This window comes from Nomascus leucogenys, chromosome 22a, assembly GCF_006542625.1.
Source record: "Nomascus leucogenys isolate Asia chromosome 22a, Asia_NLE_v1, whole genome shotgun sequence".
In the NCBI taxonomy this organism is placed as follows: Eukaryota; Metazoa; Chordata; class Mammalia; order Primates; family Hylobatidae; genus Nomascus; species Nomascus leucogenys.
Window position 1 is genome coordinate 128163788 of NC_044402.1, and position 17765 is coordinate 128181552.

At 38.0% G+C, this 17765-nt stretch overlaps 1 protein-coding gene across 7 annotated transcripts in view; it reads left to right on the forward strand.

The window, feature by feature from the left end:
* The window catches only part of AGFG1 (ArfGAP with FG repeats 1), a 95025-nt gene that overhangs the window by 38165 nt on the left and 39095 nt on the right, over positions 1–17765 (forward strand). For all 7 annotated transcript variants that reach the window (XM_030802426.1, XM_030802427.1, XM_012501384.2 and 4 more), the window contains exon 3: positions 16872–16987. In XM_030802426.1, the coding sequence (XP_030658286.1) occupies positions 16872–16987 (116 nt within the window). The remainder of the gene's footprint in view (positions 1–16871; positions 16988–17765) is intronic.

The following is a 17765-nucleotide window of genomic DNA, read 5'->3' on the forward strand; positions in this document are numbered from 1 at the left end:
TGGGTCAGGGGTTGACCAACTAAAGCCTGTGGGCCAAATTTGGCCTGTTGCCTGTTTTTATATGGTCTACCTGATTGAGCTACCATTGTGAGACATGGAGACCAAGCTGGATTTTCTCTCCCTTCCTTCCTCATTTCTCCCTCCACTGTTGGCAGCTTAGGGCACCAAGTGGTGGAATCTGGGAGTTGATGACTCAGTCACCTTTGACCAGCTGCCCAAATTGAGATGACTGGGCTCTTTAGGAAGTTGGAAAGGCACACTGGGATCTGAGTGTCACTGCGGTAGAGAGTGAAAATGACCACAGTGCAGATTATCTGTTTGTCATACTGGTTTTGATAAATTGTACTTTTCAGGGAATTTGCCCATTTCATCTAAGTTGTCATATTTATTGACATAAAGTTATTCATAATAGTCTTGTTCTCTTAATGTGTATGGGATCTATAATTATTTTGCTCTTTTATTATTTCCTTCTCTTTACTCTGGGTTATTTCCTCATTTTTAGCTTACTAAAGGTGGGACCTGAGGTCATTGATTCTACAGCTTGCTCTTTGAATACAAAGTTAGAGGAAAGATAATGTTATTAAGACATTAATAAAGAAGGGAAAATGTATTTACTATTTATTAAGTGGAAGTAGATTGTGTTCAGTAGGCTGAGGAGGAGGAAGAGGAGGAGAGAGGGACTGGTCTTGCTGTCTTGGACGTAACAGACTGGAGAGGTGGAGGGGAGGTGGAAGAGGCAGGGACACTTGGTGTAAATTTTTCTTTTTTTTTTTTTTTTTTTTTTGAGACAGGGTCTCAACTTCCGTCACTCCCAGGCTGGAGTGCAGTGGCTGGATCACGGCTTACTGCAGCCTTGACTTCCTGGGCTCAGGTGATTCTCCCACCTCAGCCTCCCAAGCACCTGGGACCACAGGCATACGCCACCACGCCTGGCTCATTTTTGTATTTTTAGTAGAGATAGAGCTTCACTATGTTGCCCAGGCTGGTCTCTAACTTCTGGGCCCAAACGATCCGCCCGCCTTGGCCTCCCAAAGTGCTGGGGTTATGGGCTTGAGCCACTGTGCCCAGCCAACTTGGTGTAACTTTTATTGAAAAAATTTGTGTGTAAGCGGACATGCACAGTTCAAACTCATATTGTCAACTACTAACATTTTAAAGTGATCATTTTCCCTCCAAGCTCTACTTAACTGTGTTATACAAATGTTGATGTATTTTATCATTCGTTTCAAAATGTTTTCTAATTGCCCTTGTGGGCCGCCTTTGACCCCTTGATTTATTTAGAAGTAGTGGTTTAATTTTTACATATTTGGGGTTTTCCTACGTCCTTTTCTGTAATTGATTGCTGAGTTAATTCTATATCATCAGTGAACATTTCTGGTATATTTTCACTGCTTTCCTTTTTATTGAGATCTCTTTTATGGTCCAGCACGTGTTCTGTCTTGGTGAGTGTACAGTGTGTACTTGAAAGGAGTGTGTTGTCTGAAGTTGTTGGGTGTAGTGTTCTATAAATGACAATTACAGCTCTGTGATTGTTGGTGTTAAGATGTTGTGGATCCACGTTACTGATTTTGTCTAGTTAAGCAACTGCAGATAGAACAATTGGACAGTGGATTTACATATTTTTTTCTATAATAAATATATCATTTGTTGCTGCATGTATTTTGAAACTTTATTATTGGTGCTGGGATATAATTATTATGTCTTCTTGATTATGCCACCATTATGTACTATCTTTTTTATGTTTGATAATACTCTTTTGAAATTTACTTTATCTCATACTTATATTTTTTCTTTGTAGTGGTGGGTCGTTGTGAAACACTTTATTTTTGTTTTCAGAATGTGACTGTGATGCACCTGGATATGCTTTGTGTATGTGTATGTATTTATCCTACTTGTGGTTGATGATGATCTTGAATCTGTACATTTTTCATTTACCAAATTGGGAAAATTTCATCATTTTCCCTCCAGATATTTTTTCTGCCTCATTCTGTCTCAGCTCTCCTTCTGAGATTCCAATTGCATGGATGTTAGGCATTTTGATACCGTTCTGCAGTTTCCAGAGGCTCTCTTAATTTTTTTCCCTCCATCTTTTTACTTTCCAGATTGGGCAATTTCTCTCTTATCCTAAACTCACTCTTCTGTTATCTCTAAGCTCTAATTTTTAACTTTAGATATTATCTTTTCCGTCTCTAGCATTTATATTTTTTCTGTTATTTCTAGAGTTTCCATTTCTCTGCTCAGATTTTGTTCGTTTTTATTTATTGTAAGGATGTTTTCTTCTATAATATAGTCTTTTTATTGTGTGTGTGTGTTTTTTTTTTTTGAGACGGAGTCTTGTTCTGTCATCCAGGCTGGAGTGCAGTGGCACAATCTTGGCTCAGCGCAACCTCCGCCTCCCAGGTGCAAGTGATTCTCTGCCTCAGCCTTCTGAGTAGCTGGGATTGCAGGTGCCCGCCACCATGCCCGACTAATTTTTGTATTTTTAGTAGAGACAGGGTTTCAGTTTCACTGTTTTGGCCAGGCTGATCTTGAACTCCTGATCTCGTGATCCACCTGCCTTGACCTTCCAAAGTGCTGGGATTACAGGTGTGAGCCACTGCACCCAGCCTGTAATATGTTTTTGAATATAAGTATACTAGCTATTTTAAGTCATTGCCTGCTTATTCTAAAATCTTTATCATTGCAGAATCTGTCGCTGTTTGATTTTTCTTTTGATTATGGGTCATAATTTCCTGTTTCTTTGTATATGTAGTGCCTCTGGATTCTGTTTTGTTCCTTCATAAACTATTGGTTTTAATTGTTTTGTTTTTTACTTTAGCAAATTCTGCTGCTCCCATGGTGAGTGCCAGCTGAAATCTCTGCTCAGTTCTTTAATTGAACTGTTTGAAGTCAGCCCCTTGCACACATAGGTCAGGAGTGAGCCAGCCCCATGCACACATAGATCAGGAGTGAGCCAGAGACTTGGGAAAAGTTGATAACGCAAGTTTTGTGGTACCTGTTTTCTTTCTCTGGCCATCTCTCTTCTGGGATTTACGCCTCACTTTCAAGTTGCTATGGCTGTGGTGAACCTCTTGTCTTCTTGTACTTTAAGCTTTAAGGCTTGTGTATTTCTGTTTGAGTTTTAGCAGCCCTGCATGACTGCTTTCAAGTGATGATCCTTTAAAAAAAAAAAAAAAGCACACAAGCACATACCTAGTGCTGTTTCTTTCCTCTTCAGCTTGTTTGTGGTTGCTCTTTAGTGTCTTTATAAACTTTGTCCAGAGTTTATAGTTGTTATCTGCTGGAGAGTTGGGGTTTTAACGTGAGCCTTTTTGCCACTACTGGAAGAAATCTACACTGCTTGCCCTTTTAAGTCTTTTTTTATCCTCTAAGTTTCCTCTCTAGTCACTCATTCTTATTCTCTGCCCTCCTGCTAACCAAGTCATTTATTCTACCTTCTGGATTTTGCTAATGCCATCCACGTAGCGTCAGCGTTCCTCTGTTCTCCCAGTTACCTATCAACCGGTGGTTGGCTGTAGTAGTTTCTTAAGATTCAGGCTTAATTTCAGGAATGGGAAAGATCCACTATTTCGTAGGTTTTGTGGTGTGTTTTTTATCAAAAACCACTTTAGAAGTTTTAATTTTTGGTCATGTTAGCAGCTAATGCTCAGTGTCTACATCCACTAATTAGGAATTGTAAAATGGTGATAGTCTAACTCAGTAGTTTTCCAAGTACAGTTTGGGACTTGTAAGGGATCCTTGAGACCTTTTCAGAGGTTCTTTAAAGTTAAAAAAAAAAAAGTTTAATAATACTGAGGCTCAGTTTGCTGTTTTTTTACTCCTGTTTTCATGGGTATACAGCGTTTTCCAGAAGCTACATAACATAAAAATGCAGAAGCAGATGAGAAATCAGCTGGCTCCTACCTAACAAGGCATTAATGAAGTTTACAAAAATTACAACAGTAATCTCAGCACTTTTGGGAGGCCGAGGTGGGTGGATCCACGAGGTCAGGAGATCGAGACCATCCTGGCTAACATGGTGAAATCCTGTCTCTACTAAAAATACAAACAAATTAGCCGGACGTGGTGGCGGGCGCCTGTAGTCCCAGCTACTTGGGAGGCTGAGGGAGGAGAATGGCATGAACCCGGGAGGCGGAGCTTGCAGTGAGCCGAGATGGCGCCACTGCACTCCAGCCTGGATGACAGAACGAGACTCCGTCTCAAAAAAAAAAAAAAAAAAAACAAACAAACAGTGCCTTTTCACTAATTTTTTTGTTTTGGAAAAAGCTATTTTTATAAATAAAAGTTATTTACGTTAAGATGCAATAGTTTTATTCTTCTTTTAAGAACATTAAAACTATTTATAAATATCAGTAGATATGGTACACCACCATTTGTGGTCTTCAATATTGAACTCTTCAAAATAGTTTCATATCATTTCCAACAGCAAGCAATTTAGGTTTTTTTAAATTACTATGAATTTATTTATTTGATATGTTTCACTCAGATTCAGTTATTCTTGCTGATGCCCAAATTTTCCCCTCTTTGTTCTATGAGATAATCTGTTTTTGAAACCGATTTAAAACTTCTGCAAATCTTATTTTTACCTAGAAGAGCTTTGCCTGAATGTTCCTTTTTTTTTAAATTAACCTGTGAGCCACCCTTGTATTCAGAAATGTTGAAAGAAAACTATTTCTTCCCCACCTCTTGGTTTATTTACATAGAATATGGTACAAATGTGGTTTACTTCAGAGGCTTGTTTTGAATTTGGGCTAATTCTCTCTGTTCCTTGGCCAATGACTACATTCCAAACCTTGGTCAGCTGCCTCGCAAATGCATGCCTTCAGTCACCAGGACAACAAGACAATAGAGTGTCAGTACAAATAGATAACTATCATTGAGTCCTAGATTGAACTAAATAATGGATGAGTGTATTTGTGTTAAGAGGTGGCTGGTATTGATGATATCCTTAAACCATAGATAATCCACAAACAATTCTTACTTCATATCAAGACAAAATATAAGGTTCTTAATCATTTCTGAAGGTTATATGACCAAACAAGCTAGCCCTCTTCTGCTACTCCCTTGCTCAACTCCTTGTTTGTTCCAGGTGTATTCTGGAAAATGTAAAAAATGTAAAGCTTATTCTGTGTGTACGTCTATATGTGAGGTAGAGGAAGCAAGAACACACCTTTGGTTAATTTTTCCTTCTTGGCAACCTTGCATATCAGGTTCATCATATGTTTGTGAGTGAGAATGCTTTGCTTTAAGAGGCGTCACAAAATAAGTTTAGAACAATTGGAATGGAAACACTGTTGAGATTTTTTTTCTTTTTAGGAAATAATTCTAAAGCTCATCCAAAAGAACAGAAAAGTAAAACTAGTTGGGAATAATTTGTAAAATTATTTACTGTTTGTAAATAGTCAATAATTAAAGCAACCTGAAACTAGTGCAAGGATAGGCACAGATCTGTAGATTAGATCCTGAGATATACTGTAACGTTCATATATTATAAATGTGAATGATCTTGTAAAACAAAAGAATTTCAACATTCATTGTGGAAGTTGGTTATTCAATAAATGGAAAATTAACTAGAATGTTACCTGACATGATATGCCAAAATTTCAGAAAAAATTTAGCGTTAAAATTTAAGTCATAAAGGAAGCCATAAACATGTAGAAAACAGTCTCAAAAGATCTACCTGCAAAATATTTATTAATCCCAAGGGGGACAAACAGTGACTTTAAAATGGATAAAGATACATTTTAACCAAATAATCCAAGTATACACCAGTACTGGGACAAATTGATGTTGTGTTTCTTTCTTGATAATGATGCACCGGGAAGGACGCGTCACTTACGTAGTATCTTCCCCAAAATACATAACGTTAATTTAATCATGAGGAATCCCAAAGTAAGAGACATACCACCAAACAGCTGGCCTGTACTCTTCAAAGATGTCATAGTCATGAAAGAAAGAGTAAAGAATGTTCCACATTAAAAGAGACAAGACAGTTAATGGATTCTGGACAAGGAAAACCTTTTCTTTTTGCCATAAAGGCCGTTATTAAGATTACTGACTAATCTTTAGATCAGATAATATAAAATATTAATGTCTTGATTTTGATAATTGTGCTATGGTTATGTAAAAGAACGTACTTATTTTTAGGAAATACGCATTTGGGGTAAAAGGCTTGTTATGTCATCAATTTAAATAGTTCATTAAAAAAATTATTTTTCTCAAGAGAATGATAAAACAAATGTTACCATTGGAGACTTGGTAAAGGGTATGTGGGATGTGTTTCTACTATCAACTTTTCTGTAAAATAAATTATTTTGTAATTAAAAAACGAAGCAAAACTAAATTGTAATGTTTAAGGATGTATACATGGTGGGGGTGGGTAACAGTAAAACACAAAGAGTGATTACTATAGAAAATACAGCCAAATAGCCAACTACATATTTAGCATTTGAATGGAGAAGAACTTTATAAACTGAAAGCAATGGAAGAAGTCACAAAGTAAAAACTGATATGTTTAACTAGATAAAACAAGGAAACTCATGAAAGGCAGAGTAAATAAAATTAAAAGGCAGAGCCATTGTTCTGTGCCAGGCACCATACCATACAGGGTAATTTACTTATGTTATCCTAGTTTGAGACAGTTGGGCAGATGATAATCTTCCTTGAAACTACTATGACTTCACTAATAATAAGTCTTACATTTATAAAGCTCTTTGTAATTTACAAAGCACGTTCATAAATAACCTGTGTGTTGAGGGGGGTAGGGAGGGGTGCTTACCGTACTCATGCTCCTTACTGAAAGAAGAGAAGGCTTATCGCCCTGGGAAAACCATGAAACACAGCACCACACATACACACACACCCACATGCACACACACACATCCACACCCCTGATTGTACCAGGAATGGACACCTAACCCTGGGGCTAGTGACTTACCAGGTTCTGTTTCTTCAGAAATTGAATTGAGGTTTACAGAGGCTGTATTCAAACAATGAGTCATCTGAACTGAAAAATTGTATATAGTGGGCTCTGTGTAGGCTAACAAGTAAACAAAAAGTTGTACTTAGAGAAGCAAGAGTGGGGACAAGACATAGTATGAGAAGCAAAGTGGTAAACTATGTCTTGGTGGAGGGGTGAGTTGAGAGGGGGCTTAGGAGATAGGCACTCAGACTGCCCAGGTCCCAGATGGTTTCCTGTTTGCATTCCTGGTTCCCATGAAGTATTTGTTTTATTTTGTTGGAGTGCTTTGGTGTATGCTGTCTGCAAATCTGTTTTTCTCCAAGCTAATATAGCTGGGTTTCGATTCTTTTCATCCTATCTAGAACACAGTTCTGATGTTAGCGACCTTAAGTGAAACAAGGTATGGGTATGTGAGTTTTTTTTTTTTTGAGACGGAGTCTCGCTTTGTCACCCAGGCTGGAGTGCAGTGGCGCGATCTCGGCTCACTGCAAGCTCCGCCTCCCGGGTTCACGCCATTCTCCTGCCTCAGCCTCTTCTGAGTAGCTGGGACTACAGGCGCCTGCCACCACGCCTGGCTAATTTTTTGTATTTTTAGTAGAGACGGGGTTTCACCGTGGTCTCGATCTCCTGACCTTGTGATCCGCCCGCCTTGGCCTCCCAAAGTGCTGGGATTACAAGCGTGAGCCACCGCGCCCGGGTATGTGAGTTGTGTGTGCTGCCCTTTACTAAGTCCTTACAGTAGATGTCTGAATTAGAGTTGTTGCTCTCCTTCACAACGCAGATACTTGCAAGTAAGTTTTCTTACTATCCATTGCATTTTATTTCTCTCTATTCTAAATATTTGCTTCTTTTTTTTCCTTTGTGAGATTTCCTAATCCCTTTTCAAATGTTTTATCATTTCTGTTTCTTTGTACTTAGTAGTTACTCAGAAAACAAGTGTTAAATACCTATTAATCTTTCACCAAAACTTATTCTGTTACTTTTTCTCCTATATTATCGAGTGAATCAGTATGTATAATAAATTGGCTCTCAGACAGTCCTTGCTGTTGCTTGGAAGTTCTTCCTCCAGGGAAAAGTTTTTGCCCATCTGTCTATGTTATTCCCTGTGCACATTCTAATATGTTTTTGTTAGTGCAGTCATCATTCAGTTTATGTATTGTTTAGATATGCCTCTAAAACAGGTTTTTATTATCCTATTTAAATTGTTACTAGTCTTGGATGCTGGGATGGTAGCATAGTCTATGGTTGCAGGTATGTTAGGGGTTGGCACACCTTTTCTATGAGAGTCAGATAGTAAATATTTTAGGCTTTATGGGTGCCATAAGATCTTTGTTGAAATTAATGCTGATGTTGTAGCTGAAAGTAGTCATAGACAATACATAAGCAAGTGGGTGTGACTGTGTTCTAAGAAAACTTTATCTACATACATAGGCCCCAGATTTAGCCCAGTTTGCTGATCCCTGGCTATATATGACGTGAGAATTTGGATCAGTGAATTTATTATTTCTACCTAAATAAGTTGGGGAACTAAATGTTCTAGGTCAGCATGTATATTTTAGATGGAACAAAAGAAAAAGGATAATTTCTATTGTGTATACATTTGAGGGCTGTTAAGGAAGTTGCTTTCACTCATACACCAGGTATTAAGTGCTTACTGGTGTCAGGTACCAAGCATACAAATAGTGTTGAATCAGAGAGGGGTTCCCACCTCATGACATTTGCATTTAAAAATTATGAGATAAAGATTGTGAAAATAATGTGAGAGTGTGTATCTGCGATTTGGTACAGGGATTATTGTCCCTTTGGATTGGGTGGTTAGGGAAGACTTTCTGAGGAGGCCAGTAGGCTGGAAAGAGTTTAGAAATTAGTTTGGAGGGCTAATCAGGGGTCACATTCTGTTGAGCCTAATAGGCTGTGATGAAGAATTTGATTTTTACATTAAGGAAGCTGTTATAAGGTAGTTTGTGCTTAAATAAATTATTTTTAAAGAAACCCTAGGACAAAATAAACAAGTCGGATTTCATCTCCTAAGTCTCATACTCCCTTACCTGTCCATTTATGTGGCTGGTTCACAAAGGCACTATGCCTCAGAGATCTCACATACAGCTTGTGTGTGCCTATTTTTAGTTACTCAGTTGCATAACTTCTAATTCTTGCTAGCACATTTTATAAAACCAAATGTTAAGATAGAATATACTGTAAAGTTCCTAAAAAAGATGTATGTAAATGCAAAACCATCAGTTTCTCTTGTATAAAGCACACGTGGATAGTGTTTTTGTTTGTGCAGCCATCATTCAGTTTATGTATTGTTTAGATATGTGTCACTGAGAAATACTAATCAGCTAGTGTTCTAGAAATGCAGTCTAACGTAGGCTGGATCAGTGTAGGAAATGTTAATAATGTACTTAACATTAATAATGTACTTATTTTTCCAGTATTTTACTTTAGTCATGGCATATATTTGAGATTATTTCTCTGAGTATGGACTTTTTCTCCCTCGTTTCTTCCTTTTAGGGCAAAATAATATGTTGGTAATAGAATTTTGTATAGGTCCACGATACCTGTTTAGAGAGCTTCTAATGGTATTTACTGTTTGTTAATGTTTATTTTTGTTCAGTTTTTCTACTTCCAAAAAGTGGATATTGATTACTTGTTCATCAGATTTTCAGTTTTTAAACTATTCTGTTATTTGTTCCTGTGTTTTATAGGCAGTATTATTAAGTGCTGTGATTATATCTTACATACAAAAGGAGGCAGGATTACCTAGAGGATTACTCCATCTCTACTAAGTAGAGAAAGGACAAAAAAGAAAGTATGAAATCTAGTTGGATGTATGTAGATTGGCTTAGTGAAAAAAGATGCTCTAAATTCCAGATCCTCTGTCCTTTCCTTATTCTTTTATCTTTCTGTATAGAGGTTAGAAGCAGAGTTATGCCATGTGGTTTATTCTTTTTATCCTTTTTGTGAAAATAAGGTTTTCTCCAAATAAAGGTGAATATCTATTTCAACAAGTTTCCACTCCAATTTGCTGTCCCCCTCAAGGATTACTGATAAAACACTGATTCTTACCTTTCCTTTTATATATGAGTAATTGGGAATGAGTATGAAGGTTTCCTGTTTTTGGTATTCATAACTGAGTTTGTTAAATTGCTAGCCCTGTATATATTTATTATCATGATTTGGCTGCTGTGCTGGATAGCTGCTATCTGCACTTCTCACTCTAGTCTTTTCCTTGCTCTGGCTCCAAGCAGCTGGTCTGTCTGGATATACAAATGGGCTTCTTGTCCCTGGTTTCTAGTTGGGTTCAGCTGGTGGGGAACATTTTCAGCTGATTGAAGGAAAGGAGGAGAGAGAGGTTAGGATTTTTACTTTCCTGACTTCTTCCTGTGGTATTTCTGCAGCCTGGCCGCATCCTTCCATTGAAGTTTCCAGTTCCTATCAGGCAGCTGATGTGTTTCTTTCTTCCCCTGCTTTACTGCCAGTGGGTAGTGGTATGCCCTGCTGTTACTAACCCTGGGATATAACACTCTCACTTGTGATTTCCTTACAACCCACCTATGCTTCGTAACAGTCTCCTTATTAAACTTCCTTCAAATTATCCAAATTGACTGTGCCATCTGTTTCTATAGTAACTGACTGATAAAATATGCTTTAACATGTTTTAGATTCTGTCAGTGTCTATTATGATTCCAATTATAGAGTGGATTAGGACTAAGGGAAAAAATTAACAATTTTATGAATTCTGTTGTCTGGTGTGATTTTATTTTTAGTTCTTCCATAATACCTGGCTTTGAGTATTACCAGTTTGTTGAACACTTAATATGGCACAGCCCATTGTTTGAAGCATTATGGGGATCCAAAAGTAAATGAGACACATGCTCCGTGATTCTACTACTAGGCAGTTTGGAATGAGTTTCCTGTGAGAGCTACAAAATGCTAGAAGTTCAGAGGAGGGAGATTGCTCTGTCAAGACCACTATGATTGTGTCTGCAGCAGGAATGAAGGGAGATCTACAGCTTCCTGTATTTTCCTGGTAAGACCACCCTTCCCAGTCATTGCTTATCTCATCACTCCATAGCGCATCACTGCAAACCACTTAAGAGACCAGGCCCAAAAGTAATATAACTAATACAATTTTTTTTTTTTTTTTTTTTTTTTGAGACAGTCTTGCTCTGTCACCCAGGCTGGAGTACAGTGGCACTATCTCAGCTCACTGCAACTTCTGCCTCCCGGATTCAAGCAATTCTCCTGCCTCAGCCTCCTGAGTAGCTGGAATTACAGGTGCACGCCACCATAACCGGCTTATTTTTTGTGTGTGTTCTTAGTAGAGACGGGGTTTCACCATTTTGTCCAGGCTGGTCTTTACCTCCTGACCCCCCAAAGTGCTGGGATTATAGACGTGAGCCACTGCGCCTGGCCAAACTAATACTATTTAAAGTTTATATACCTGTTCCCAGTACAAAACATATATTAATTTACTTAACTCTAAACCTCCCTATGAAATAGGTTCTATTATTATTTGCATTTTACAGATAAAGAAACGTTAACTCGCTCAAGTCAAATAGCAGCAAACAGAGTTGGAATTCAAACTCATGCAGTCTGATTCCCTTGTCCAAGCTCATTAACTACCATAACCATCACATTATTCTATAATTAGAATAGATTATTCACCTCCCCTAAAAGAGACCATCAAAACTAATTCCATTGTTCCATATAATTCCTTGCTTTAGGTGTCATTCTTGCTCCTCAGTGCTGTTTTTAGCCCCTCACCCCCACTTTTAATGTCAATAGATTTTATCACTTGCTGCATCTTCTTGTTGCAGTCATACCAGTCAGTCCTCCTCATTCAGTATTTATTTATTTATTTAGAGACAGGGTCTCACTCTATGACACCCAGGATGGAGTAGAATGGTATGATCAAGGGTGACTGCCACCTCTACTTGCCGGGCTCAGGTGATTCTCTCACCTCAGCCTCCCGAGTAGCTGGGACTACACGTGCACCACCATGCTCAGCGAATTTTTGTATTTTTTGTAGAGACTGTGTTTTGCCATGTTGCCCAGGCTGGTCTTGAATTCCTGGGCTCAAGCATTCCATCCGTTTTGGCCTCCCAAGTGCTGGGGTTACAGGAGGGAGCCATCGTATTCAGCCCCCTCATTCATTTTAAATACTGTTTTTATTCTCACTAGTGTTAATCATTTTGGCAATTCCAGTATCCACGTAGATATCTGCGTGCCCTCCTGAATTCCTTGACCTCCAGTGATCCTTCATACTACTTTAGACCTTTTATTGATTGATACTGTATCACCTCCCAGATTTCAGTTTCAAGCATCCAGTTCTCTGACCACCACTGATTCTCTCTTCCTGGCTTACTCTAATACTGGAGCCAACAATTTTGGGACAATCATCAGCACCTCTATTCCTTCATTTCACTAAATCCGTTTGTTATCCATCTTCCTCCTGATGTCTTTATATTTCTTAGCTTAGATTCCGTGGTCTGTTAATATAATCACCTTTTTCCAACCTCCGTCATACTCTGCTTGATTAAACCAATATTCTACCTACTTTTACCTAAATAGCCAGGTAAAGCTGGAGAAAAACACAGCCTTCTGACTAGTTTCACTTTAGATATTGATGGCCACAAGTCTTCAGTGCTTCCTAGTCAGTTCATTCTCTCCCTTTTTTCCCAACCTTGAAACCCCCTTTTTTCAGTTGATGGTGTTTATTTTAATAAAAAACCAGAACAAGCAGAAAAGAGACTTTATACTCTATCAGCAAATCTAGATGCCTGAAATAGCAATGTTAGTAGAATGTTGGGAGCAGAAGGCAGCCTTTCAGGGACTAAACTGTGAGTAGGTCATAAGGAATTAGAGACTGATGTTTTCCCAGGTGTGTCACTGAAACACTGTCTGCGTTAAATGAATCTTACCCCATAATAGGCTTACTGGCTAAATTTGGGAAATGCTGAAAGCTATGTATAGTTTGAATCTCTCTTTCCCCCTCTCTCTGATGTTCTGATACAGAGGCAAGGAAAGATGAATAAAATTACAGGTAGAAAGTTAAGTTTCCATCTGCTGGCCTAGATGTTACTAAAACATTGTTTTTCAAACTTTAGCCTACTTCAGAATAACCTGGAGGACTTGATAAAACAGATGGCTGGGTTCTACCTAGAGGGACTGATTTCACATGTCTTGGGTGGCTCCTGAAAATTTGCATTTCCAACAAGTTCTTAGTTGACACTGATGTTGCTTGCTGATTTATGGAACTGGGAATCACATATTGAGAGTTACTTCACTTGCGTAAGAATTCAACTGCCAAGAATGTCAAGAATGGTTAGGATTTTGATCTATAAATATAGGAAATAGCTGCTGTGGGGCAATATAATAGGAAATTAGAGCCGATTAATAACTTTGAGGGACTTTGACAGTGAGACAGTTTGAATTTGTAGAGGACTCAAGCAGCCATTTTAAATGACTTTTTTCTCTAGCAGTGTGACCTTCCAGAGAGCAGGAACAGAACCACAGCAGTTAGTAAACAATTTTGAGGGAATCCTGCAGGCTGCTTATGTCAAATAGTTTATCATCAAGCACTCCATCTTTGCTTTGCATTACCATTATGAGTGCCAAGATGGCAGCTCTATGATCTGTCTGCCCTTAGCCCATCTGCTTCATTTTATTTATTTATTTGTATGTTTTTTTTTTTCATCTATTGATTTTAGTTTTAAAAGTTATATGTGGCAGAGGTTTTGGAATATAGTAAAGTGTCCATCAGATACAGTCAGTAGTTTCATGGCTTTGGGTAAATAACTATGCTATCTCTTGTTTTCTCATTTTGGAAGATTTAAAATAGAAGAATGAAAAACTTCCAGGCCTCCCTTTATGAATGTAACTGATAAATCTTTAAAACTGTTAAAGAATTACATTTTGGGAGAATCATTAGTTAGGTTTCTGCCTGAGGAGAGTCCCATGTAGTTCTTTTTAAGTGGCTAAATATTATTGGACAAGCTGGGTCTCTTAAAGGTTTGTAGTATTTCTGGCAGTGAGTTGCACTACCTCTTCCTGGATGTCTGTACTTCTCAGGCGTTGCCAGTGAAATGTTTTCATAATAGATTGTGCCTTACTCTAGTCCTCACTCATTTTAACTGTCACTTCCTAAATGACTTTATAGTATGTGTACTGAGCCTGGAATAGGAAGGAACCACAAGAAATAGATATATAGACAGACACAGAGTCTCACTTGGTCGCCAGGCTGGAGTGCAGTGGCGTGATCTTGGCCCACTGCAACCTCTGAATCCTGGGTTCAAGCGATTCTCCTGCTTCAGCCTCTGGAGTAGCTGGGGTTACAGGCATGCGCCACCATGCCCAGCTAATTTTTTTTTGTATTTTTAGTGGAGGTGGGGTTTCACCATGTTGGCCAGGATGGTCTCGATCTCCTGACCTTGTGATCCGCCTGCCTTGGCCTCCCATAGTGCTGGGATTACAGGCGTGAGCCACCACGCCCGACCCACAAGAAATATTTTGAAACACGTTTGGGGACATGATAGGAAAGGAGAAGGGCAAGTCCTTTTTCCTATCCTTTCTCTTATTTCTTCCGTACCCAGTTCAGTGAGCAGGTAAGATTGAGAAGTATGCTTTTCCTTCCCTGATTTCTTAAATACTTGTCAGGATTTTTGAAACCAGATACTATGTTCTTTTCATAGTGTCATAATTGCTTATTCTTTAAAATAATATATTTTGGAAACTTGCGGACTTGTTTTTGATAATTTTGCTGAGGAATAATTGATAACTTGGGTATTTAAACTGATAACGTGTACATACTTAAAGTGTACAATTTGATGAGTTTTGACATTTGTATGTATCATGAAACCACTACCACAATAACAAGATAGCATGTATTTTCATTGTGCACCCCTTTGTAATGAATCCGCTGGTCTGCTTTTCATCACTGTAGACTGGTTTACATTAAAAATTTAAATGAATGGAAATATGCAGTATATATGTTTTGGTGGGAGGGTGCACAGGTTGCTTTCAGCATAATCTTGAGGTTTATTCATGTTTCTTGTATTAATGGTTTTCTCCTTTTAATTGCTGAATAATGTTCTTCTTTGGATATTCTCCCATTTGTTTATTTATTCACTTGTTTATGAACAATTAGGTGATTTCCAGTTTGGGGTTATTATCAGTAAAGCTGCTATAAATGTTTATGTACAGTCTGAGTGTGGAAAAGTGCTTTTACTTTTCTTGAATAAATACCTAGAAGTAGAATGGCTACATCATATGCTAGGTCTGTGTTTAACTCTTGAGAAACTGCCAAATGTTTTCCAAAGTGCTTATACCATTTTACATTCTAAAGAGTTCCAGTTGTTCCACATTGTTACCAACACATAGTGCGGTCACACTTTGTTTTCAGCTTTTCTAGTAGTATATGCATGTCTATCTTGTGGAGTCTCAGTGTCTTTTTTTTTTTTTTTTTTAAAAAGACGGAGTTTTGCTCTTGTCGCCCAGGCTGGAGTGCATTGACATGATCTCAGCTCACTGCAACCTCCCCTTCCTGGGTTCAAGCCATTCTCCTGACTCAGCCTCCTGAGTAGCTGGGATTACAGGCATGCATCACTACGCCTGGCTAATTTTTCTGTATTTTTACTAGAGATGGGGTTTCACCATTTTGGCCAGTCTAGTCCTGAACTCCTGACCTCAGGTGATCTGGTGATCTGCCTGTACCCGGCCTCAGTGTCATTTTAATTTGCATTTTATACATGACTGATGATAGTGGGCTGCTGATATCTTTGGTGAAGTGTTTGTTCAGACCTATTGCCCCCGCTTTAAACAAGTGTTGGCTGGGCGTGGTGGCTCGCGCCTGTAATCCCAGCACTTTGGGAGGCTGAGGCGGGTGGATCGCTTGAGCTCATGAGTTCGAGACCAGCCTGGGCAACATGGTGAAACACCATCTCTACAAAAAATACAAAAAATTAGCCACCTGTGATGCTGCACTCCTGTAGTCCCAGCTTACTCAGGAGGCTGAAGTGGGAGGATGGCTTGAGCCTGGGAGGCAGAGGTTGCAATAAGCTGAGATTGCGCCACTGCACTCCATCCTGGGTGATAGAGACAGACCTTTTCTCAAACAAACAAAAACCAAAACAAGTGTTGGGTTATCTGTCTTTTATAATTGAGTTGTAGGAATTCTTTATATATTCCAGTTGCAAGTTCTTAGACATTTTGTAAATACTTTTTATCAGTTGGTGTCTTGATTTTTGTATTTTTTAAGTTTTTTGAAGAATAGTTTTTTATTTTGATGAAGTCTGCCTTACCAGTTTTTCTCTTTATAGTTCTTTTTGTGCTGTTTTATTTCATTTCTCTTTTGTTTTTTCTGAAAGTTAAATATCTCAGATTCTCATTTTTTAGCTGTTGGACAAAAAATGCATAGGAGACAGCTATAAAGCTAATAGTGTGTTTGCCTTATATTTGTGTTTATTGTTACAGTTTTAAATTGTTTATGATTCTAGTATTTTCATTTGTTCTTTTTGGTTTTTTAGACTTGCTAAAGGGCCTGTGAAATTGCTATTGGTTCAGTTCCTTTGTTTTGTGAGTAAGGGAACTGAGCAGGTTACATGACTTTGCTAATGGTGAAGTTTATGATTATGCCAAGACTGAAAAGACCCCAGGTCCTCTGAAATCCCATTTCACTCTTCATTTCCCCTTTTTAATGATTTTGTTGCTAAAATTTTACTGCGTACTGCAACATATTAAAAACTAAATTTAGTTCCTTTATTTCTGTTTATTAGTATCCTCATTGAAAGCATATTATTAACATTATTATGTAGATTAGCTTCCTGAAAGAATCATAGTATCCCCTTAAAATTTCATTAAGTGAAGATGTTGAATTTAACATATATATTTTTAATTCTTTCCAAAGGTCTGTAAACAGATTTGGCTAGGATTATTTGATGATAGATCTTCAGCAATTCCAGACTTCAGGGATCCACAAAAAGTGAAAGAGTTTCTACAAGAAAAGTATGAAAAGAAAAGATGGTGAGTGAAGAGTTTGTATGTAGAATAAAGCCTCCCCAAATCACATATTAACTATGGGTAAGGTTAGTCTGACACAATGAAGGGTAAAAGACAGACAGTGAGAACTAGATAGGTTTATAATTCATTATCCCTTGGATTTTTGTTGGTTTGGTTTCTGAAAACCTTTACTTCTACTTTATCTTAACTCATCTGTTCCTGGCAGCAGGGTTTTTGTTGTAATAATTGCCAGGAAAGTTAGGGACTCTTCCTTCTAATCATTCCCTATCTCTGTTAGCTTCTTTAAGTATGTTTTGCCCTACAATACTCCATTCTTAAAAATCATTAATTTAGGAAGTATTTACTGAGCCATATCTTTTTTTAATTTAATGAGAGTCATCTTCTATATACTAGGCACTATGCTAAAGCTCTGGTGTAGTAATCCATCCACCTAATTGTCTGTTGTAGCCTTTGCTCAAAATATTTTTTCTTTTCACCTAAGAAATCAGTTTACTCTCTGGTTAAGAAGGGAGCATTTACTTTTCCCTAACTAAATCTATCAGATGTTAATTTTTAAAAATTAATTCCAACAGGTTGTACGTATAGCTAGTAAGCCCCTTCCCATGGAATAGGGACTATATCCATAAAGCTAGTGTTCAGCTACTGAGGGTTCTTCATTTTTAGCTATATGAGCACAATTTAAGTAAAGTTACTAAGACTCATTAACTATGAACTTTTGGTTGTTTCTTTAATAGTAATGAATAGTGGATACTTTCATCTTGGGAGGTTAAGAAGATGGGGC